The sequence below is a fragment of the Mustela nigripes genome, chromosome 1 (genome assembly GCF_022355385.1).
Source record: "Mustela nigripes isolate SB6536 chromosome 1, MUSNIG.SB6536, whole genome shotgun sequence".
Taxonomy (NCBI): domain Eukaryota; kingdom Metazoa; phylum Chordata; class Mammalia; order Carnivora; family Mustelidae; genus Mustela; species Mustela nigripes.
Window position 1 is genome coordinate 172,092,669 of NC_081557.1, and position 8,566 is coordinate 172,101,234.

General features: G+C 46.1%; 1 protein-coding gene and 1 pseudogene across 1 annotated transcript in view; one reads left to right on the forward strand and one right to left on the reverse strand.

Moving 5' to 3' along the window:
* Window positions 1–7,381, reverse strand: part of ELOVL6 (ELOVL fatty acid elongase 6) — a 122,391-nt gene extending 115,010 nt beyond the window's left edge. The window contains exons 1-2 of the mRNA XM_059377300.1: window positions 7,248–7,381; window positions 6,972–7,092 (exon numbers count right to left, since the gene is read on the reverse strand). Coding sequence (XP_059233283.1) covers window positions 6,972–7,060 — 89 coding nt within the window. The 5' untranslated portion in view covers window positions 7,061–7,092; window positions 7,248–7,381. The remainder of the gene's footprint in view (window positions 1–6,971; window positions 7,093–7,247) is intronic.
* On the forward strand, window positions 969–1,492 carry LOC132014279 (large ribosomal subunit protein uL22-like; annotated as a pseudogene).
* Window positions 7,382–8,566: the final 1,185 nt, after the last annotated feature.

An 8,566-nucleotide genomic window follows, 5' to 3' on the forward strand; every position in this document is an offset into this window, starting at 1 on the left:
TAGAAAGAAAACTACCAAAATATGAAAATCTGGAGGAAATAAAATTATTAGAAAAATTAGAAAATTATCCATCCAGCAAAATTCCTTGTAATCAGTATGTCTTACTCATCTCAGCAAAGGGAAATGTAAATCTTTTTCACTTGTACATTTGGAGGGGAGGGGGCAGACAAGCTTTAAAGTTAAATTGCTGAAAGTTCACAGCAAGTAACCAATTAAACAGAAGTTTTTCCTAAAAGTATTTGTCATTACAACATACTAGGGTAAAGAACTTTAAGACTAAAAATTTTGAGTGCTCAGTATCTAAATGAATCATGATAAACACACAAGCTTGAACCTTGATGACTTACATGGACCCAATGTTGTGCAATGATTTTCGCTCAACAGGCTTACAAGTACAAATTCACTTCAGACTCTAGAACAATAATTTTTTAAAAAAGAACGAATCTATTTCTAAAATAAAATGATCAGAAGTTAAATATAATTAAGGATGCTACTTAAGTTCTGCGAATAACTAGACCAAAAGTTACACATTTGTACCAGCCTGTTTGTGTAGTCTGAATACAGATAAAGTTATAAACCTTAATATTCCAATAAAGCCATGTTATATTTTCATTCAAGTTTTCTAGGGCTATCAATAGAAATGTGTCTGTGGTATACATAGGTAATTTTTCTATGTAAATGACTGTGCTCTTTTAACACAGGTAAGCGGAAAATAAACGGGAGCAGGAAAATTTGAAGGTAGGGACTAGAAGATAGAACAGGTAAAGGTAAAGAACTAAGGCAAAGTTTGTGGACTGCTGTCTGGCTCTTATTAATGAAGGCCAGTCCAGCTCACTTACGTCCTTACATGAAACATTAAGTGGATCATTGAGTCAATTTTTAGATAATTCATTTTAGAAAATACTTGCACCACCCCACTTCTTCCCCTAAGAGGCTTGACGTGAACTCTGAAAATGCTTCATCCCAAAAACCCTACAAAATCATGCAAATCAAGAGGTTCAGATCTGTGGACTCATGTTAGGAACACGTATGTAACTGCCCAGGCCAACGAGGGTATGCATATCCAAAAAGCCACCAAGTATCTGAAAGATGTCACTTTGCAGAAGCAGTAAATGCCATTCCATCGCTATCATGGTGAAGTTGGTATGTGTGCCCAGGCACCTAGGTAGGTGTGCCAAACAGTGGGGCTGGACACAGGGTCAGTGGCCCCAGAAGGGTGCTGAATTCAGAGAGTAATGCTCAACTTAAGGGTTTAGATATTGATTCTCTGGTCACTGAGCACATCTGGGTGAACCAAGCCCCCAAGATGCACTGAAGAGTGAAGAACTTAGAAGGTTCGTGGTTGGATTAATCCATATGTGAGCTCTCCTTGCCACACCGAGATTTCCTTACTGAAAAAGAGCTGATTGTTCCTAAACCAGAAGAGCTTACGAAGAATAAAAAGATATCTCAGAAGAAACTGAAGAAACAAAAACTCATGGCCCAGGAGTAAATTCTGCACAGAATAAATGCAAATAAAAATAGAAAGAGGATGTCGGTTATCTATTATGAAACATATTTTAAGTATCCTCAAAAAAAAAAAAAAAAAAAAAAAACTTGGACCTAAAATATCCAGATGACTGAAGCAAAGATAAATTCTTGAATTAACTGAATAGTGTAACACTCCTTCATTTTGCTTCTTTGGCTAAAGACTGACTAGATGGGTATTTTATGCCCTCCTAAGTATTTCTAAGTCTCCATCCCTCACCTCCCACCCCACAACATTTCCACTGTTTAACTTGAAAGAATCTTCTTTCAAGAAGTATGCAAAATAACTCTCAGATCTGGAGAGGTCTTAGATCACATCTGACAATGTGATCCTGATACCTTTAGAATTATCATCACCTAACATTAAAAGCAACAAGCAGCAAGCCTTATTCACAAAACTCAACCTTCAATTTAACAAAATGCCCTATGTAAAAATTTTAGCATCACATGCTATTATTTATAACTAATGCAAATATAGGGATGGACAATATGATCATAAAATAATTTCCATTATTCCTGGAATCCTAAAATACCAAGGACTACGTGAAAATACATAATTTTTAAAAAGATACATAAAAGTTCAGATCAGACCTCCCACACACTTCATTATTTTCTAACACCATAACATAGATTGTATTTTTCTTCTCTGTACATTTTCTCAGTCTTCTCATTCTTAACCTAGTGTTATTACACCAATATCCCAGCACTCTCTAAAGCTTATTGAATGACGTGCTAAATTCCTCACTTAGGACTTTTCAATCCTAAAACTAATATGAACTGTGATTCCCCAAGGTGGCAAGAAAGATGAGTATTATATGGACATAGTATTTTCCTAGATATCTGACCAAATTTGTATTTGCTGTAGTGGCACAGATTAAATGAGACTCTGGTCTTTGCGGTTTCATGAAAGCAGACTGCACTATTCTCCAGCCATTTTTCTATAAATGAATATAGCAGATCACAAGGATCTTAGGGATCGATGCAGAACAATTGTCACTACAGGATAAACAACAGCTTAATAATTTGTCTGCATTTTAAAAGTTTGACATGCCTTATGATGCTCTATTTTGAGTAAAATACTAAGGCTTATGATGTTCTTATATGTGTTTCTTTAATACAGAAATTATACATCATGTTACTTTCTGAGCCTCCCATATAACAATGTACACTTCCTTTTAAATAGTGTTTCTTCCATTTCTTTTTTTTCTTAGTCAAAACAAATTTGAGGATCCCAAGATTTCCTTGGGTAGTATTTAATCTTAAAAAATCCTACACTAGCTTGTAGACCCTAAAATACAGAACACAAAATGTAAACAATTAAACCTTTATAACCAATTCCTCGGTGGGGGAGTGGAGAAAGTCAGAAAAATATACAAAGCACTGAAAGGCTGGATATGTGAAGGATGCCAGAGAGGAGCGGGGGAGGGCCTCATGAGGTTCTAGGCAAGCCCTGTGATGACGTCACCTCACAGCCATAATGTTACAGCAGTCAGCACAGGCTTCCTGTTTTCCTATTGGTGAACACCGTGTCAGCCGACATCAGAAGATAATCATCATTGGCCAGACAATTACAACTGGAGCGACTAACTAGCATCCACCGCTGTTAGCACAAACCTGGCAGGTTGCTGAAAGAGAAGGCAGAGCCCAGCTGCCCTTCTCACTCAATGAGTTTTATGTCGCCTTGCCTTACTTCAATCACTAGGTGATTTCGCTTCCTTGCTAGCAGCACTTATAAATTAAATCAGCTATTGGTGAAAATAACAGGTAAAGGCAAGACATCTCATTAAAGGACAAAATGCCTTTCTTTTCAATGTTTTGAAATCGCAGACAGAGCTTTTCAGTGTAGAACTGGCAGTCAAAAATGCTACTGGGCATGCATGCATTTTCCTCTACCTCATCTAACAAAGTCGTGTGTATTGGATAACCTTACCGGAGATATTTTTAACTTGCCGTGTAGTTTCAAGATGAGGTCTCAGGATGCTTCTCCAAGGAAATATATTTATTACTTTGTATTTCAACTGCTGCTCTATTATACATGGAACTATTTGACAGAAAATTGAAAAGGTCTCTAGTACTTATCCTGTGTTTAGAACAGTGAGTATAGGATTAATCCTTTGTTAAGGCAGCAATAAACCTGATAAGCTTGCCACAGTTGAACCCTGTAGTGTTTATACAAATACCACTCCAAAATAAGGGGTCCTTAACATTAATATGTAATAAGGTAATAGATTATGGAATCCATTAGGTAAAGGAATATGGATTATAAGATATGTTTAATAAACTACGCTTATTTAAGGTCCTCTTAAATAATGCAAAGTAGGACAGACAGCATACTGACAAAACAGCACTCCTGGCCTTTCTCACAATTCTTCAAAATGAGCTCATCTTTGAGAGAGGAGTTTTAATTTTCTGAATTAAAAAGCTTTGTTTGAAGTCATATCTAAGACATTTTTAAGGACAAGTGCAAATGATTCTCAAATGACAGCGTAGATGCTTCACAACATTTTGTTTTTCCCCAGAAGCTATTTCAAACCATTTTGAACAGGTAAGGCTTTGGTTTCCTAAACTTCCCCTGCCCCCAGGGGTGGTCTAAGCCTGGGTTATGGAGCTCCCTACTCCTGTTAACAAGGGCAAATAATAATAATAATAATAATCCTTTTCTTACACAACTTAGTCAAGACTTTGTGTGTTCCGGATTTGGGGGTGGGATCTGGGAGGTTTAGAAAACTGGACCCCCAGGATACTGGGAGAAATGCACACACACACACCCCCCCATAAAAAGGAGAAAGCAAGACAATTAAGGTCAGGAAGACATGCAAAGAAAGAGTAACAGCCTGAAAGGCTTTTTGACTGCAAGTTAAAAAAAATAGGGTCCACAAAGAAAAAGGAAGGGAAAAATCCCAGTAGGTGACTATGATATAGTATTCAAATGCAGGGGGGAAGCCAAATATGCTAAAGTTCCGGTATTAACAGGTAGTGCTGGCAATAAAATGGGCACCAGTAATCATTTTAACTCACTGGATAAGCATGTCCCCCAGCATCTGCCACGTACAAAGCGCCTTTAACGTGAAGAATGAGACAAGAACCGTGACCTAAAGAGCTTATGGTCTGATAGGAAGGAGGCACCGGCAGACATGTAAATATTCATATATACAAGTAAAAAGCCAGGAAAGATGTTGCCAGAAGAACAGTTGTAAAGAGCTAGAAGGAAACCAGTGGTGAGAGCTCAACAGGAGAAAATAACTTTGGGGCACATTTTGGCCATTTTCAGTCCCAATGAGGGCTGGGCCCTGTCTGGCTCATTGTGTGCTTGTTGAGTGAATGGATAAAAGAAGCCGGAAATGGTTACCTGGCCTCAGAAAAGGCAACCCAAATATGGACCTATGGACCTTAGTGGTGGAAGGGGCGGCTGGCCAACCGTGAATGGGGGTAGCCACGGCGAGGGGACGCCGGTTCCAGAAAGGCAGGCTCGGTAAAGGTGCAGCAAGTTGGAGACAAGGGAGACTCGATGGGCTGGAGTGATGTGGCAAGAGAACAAGACAAACAGCTGCAGGGAAGGCCCCGCCGCACAGCCGGCCCGCTTCGCAGCTCTGAGCGCCGGCAGCCTCAGACCCCAGCCCCGCCCCGCCCCGCCTTCAGCACCACCCTCTACGCGGGAGGAGGAAGTGCCTCCGGAGAAGGTCCACAGGCCGCATGGGCGGAGAGGGGCCGCCTCCCCAAGCGCCAAAGGCCTTTCAGTGTCTGCACTCCTACGGGATCCAGCCTCGAGAGGTGTACCACCACCCTCGGCGCTCGTCCGCCCAGGAGGGGCCTCAGCCCCGCGCCCCAAGTGCTCGCCGCACTTCCAGGGCTTCGGAGCGGATCGTGTCCCCCTGCCAGCTTCCGGCTCCGGCCAGACGCGGCCTTCGGGCCCCCTCACGCCCCGCACCCAGTGGAGTCCCCAGCCCACCCATAGCGGGTGTGAGTGCGCCGAGCCCTCCACACCCGCCCCCAAAGGGCTGGGCCCAGCCTGCGCGCATCTCGCAGGGGTCGGGCTCGGCCCGGCTGCAGCCGCAACTGGCCAGCGGGCCTCGGGCGGGCGGGCTGAGCGGGAGGAGGCAGGTACCGCGGCCAAGACTTCCCGGGTCGGTCGCAACCGGGGACCGTAGGAAAGGAAGTTGAACCTCCCTCCACCGGCTCCGGCCCGCGGCACCGCCTCCTACTGCACCAGCCAGCCCCGGCCCGCGCCGCGCCCGCGTCTTTGGTTTCCCATTGATGAGAGGGGGGAGGGAAGGCAGGTCGTGACGCCGCGGGGCACGCGCACACGCGCACGCGGCGGCGGGCGGGATCCCTTGGCGCCGGAGAGCCCCTCATCCCAACCCTCCCATCCAGCACCCGGGAGGCTGCAGGCCACTGCCCAGCTCCGGGGGTGTTGAGCGTGCACTTTACTGATCGCCAGACCCGGGCTCAAGAAGATGACCGGAATGTCTGCCCCAGCACCTCGGTCTACAAGGAAGAAGCGAGATGAGCACACCCTCCCCTGTTAAATATTGCAAGGTGACACAGGATCTCCTCCCACACAGGGATTTTTCAAAAGGACTGGCGGAGGGAACACACTAAACAAGCAAGACTCTTTCCCTATTAGAAGTGTGTCTGGGGAGGAGCCCCCAAGGACTCTGCGGACCGAGGGGTTTTTAATCCGTGTCTCAACTCCAATCAACAGCTTCCTACTGAATTAGAACTGAGTGGGTCCAAAAGGCGTTCCCGTAAAACAGAAACTTAATAATGGCGTGGCTCCACTCGGTCGGGTTCATTCATTTTTATTACTGTTTTCATTGTCCCCTCCCCCCACCGCCCCCGCCTCTTAATGAAACCGGAAAGGGATCCGCGTGGGGAGAGGGGTCCAGGCAAGGAGAAATCCGGCCGGGGAGCTGCAGAGAGCAGGGCAGTGAAGTAGGAGGGCTGCAAGGAGAAAGGAAGGACACGAGGGATAGGAAGAGGGCGAGGACCAGAGAGCGCCGGCGGGAGAGGGTTAAACGGAGCAGAAGCCTGGGTCCTTCCTACACTGCCTTTCACACTCAGCTTGCGGGAGCCAAGAGAGAAAACCCAAATCTAGATGAAAACCAGAAGGTAGTTCAGGTGCAGAATCTGGACTGGGGCATCTCTCCCGCCTTCCGTGTCGCGCAGACATCTACTCTGTACACTCATGTATGTTCTATGTTATATAATCTATGTTAAAGATGTATGTGTAGCCACGGTTCACACAGGGGCACTCACAGACCCACGCGCTTCATGCAGCCCCGGAGGTTCCCGCACCCGGGGGACCCGGGAACTCAGCGACCAGCTCTCTGCTGCCGGCGATTCATCGGCCCATTCACGCCCCAGACAGAAAACATCGACATTAAGGCGCACCGGGAAGACGCGCAGGGCTCCCGGGAAGAGTGTCACGCGAAAGCATCACCTACCAGTTTTCCTGCATCCACTGGATGGCTTCATTCTCGTTGAACTGCTTTTCGAATTCATATTCTTGTAAAGTCAACACTGACATGTTCATTGGGGCTGATCTTCGGAGTCGCTACGTGTTCTCTACACAAAATAAAATAATCTGTAAAGCGCTTGATTTCGAGTGCTCTCCTGTCTGTTTTCCCCACCCCCCCCCCCGAGGTCTTCCCCTCTCCGCTGGATCTCCGGGGGCCGGCCTCTCCCAGCCTCTCTCAGCTACATCCAGGGTCGAGCATTGCCTGTGCCACGGCTCCCAGCTCCTCGCTCCGCGGCTCTCCTCCTCCCGGCGTCCGCATCCACCGTCGGAGGAAATGAATGCCTTGCGGTCTTAGTGCCCGCACGTTTGTCCATCACCCTTTTTACTTGTCTACGGGGAAATCTCCTCCCCCTCGTGCGATCGGAAAATTAACCCTTTGCGAGAGAGAGAGAGCGCGAGACCTCTCGCCCCGAGGGGCAGTTTTGCTGACGCGAAGGTGACTAGGGGAGTGGAGGAAGGGCGCCGAGAAGGAGGAAACGGCCTCGAGGTCATTCACAATCCCCAATCCCAACCTCGTGGGCAGCCTAGCCTTGCCTTTGAATGTGGTTTCGGCTTGCCAGGAGCGGCCCTTAGGCGCGCGACCTGCAAGCTTGGCTAGTAGGCGATAAAGAAAACAGTAAACCCTACCAGCTCTTTCACTGGGAGAGCTCCAGGCAAATTTGTGCTGAGATTACCCGTGAGAGGAACGCGCTTTCCACCTCCTTGCCCCTGCCCCCACTGTACTCTCTGGGTCCCCCACCCCAGAGCGATGGCTTCGACTGCGGCTAACCAGGGGCCCGGCAGCCCCCAGAGCTCCTCAACCATTCTCGAGCTGGGGATGGAAAGTGGAGAGAGACCAGTAGCCAGAAGAGGGAGAGAGGCTAGGTGGAGGGTTTGGGTACGGGGAGAGGTAGAGTTAACGAACTGAGACAAAGTGGGGGGAAGGAAGTTAGCAGGTAGGAGAACTGGACCAACTGGTCCAATGCAAAAACTTTATTTATATGCATGAGAAATTTCGTTTTATATATTTCACGGGTACGTGGAAGAGAATTGTGTTGAGGAAAAGGCTAAATGTAATGTTGACCCCTACTGAACCCCCAGTCCCATAGCAGTGTCCTAAACTCAGCTTCTGTTTACACCCCTCTTAATTCTCAGAAGGAAAAGGATTTTCTACTGGGACCATCCCTCCACTCACTACCCACATGTTCGGAAAAATGAGGTATAGGAGACATGGAGGTATCTAATAATTAATCTATGGATGTAATTGTAAGCTTAAACTAGAAACAAGAATTTATGCTTTAAAATTGGGTGGACATTAGGACCAAGAAGAAAATTCCCTTCCTTTCTCTGGTGCTCTTTTCCCCACCTTACCTGTAGTCCTAGTAGAGGATATTTTCATTCAAAGTTAGGTTGCCAGAAACCACTGAAAAGTGGGAACTGGGAGAAATATCTCTGTAAAAGAGGAAATTATAATAAGAAATTAAAGAGAGGGCTTTTAAAATCCAGTACAATATTACTTAAATCAAAGGGCTAGATTGGTTG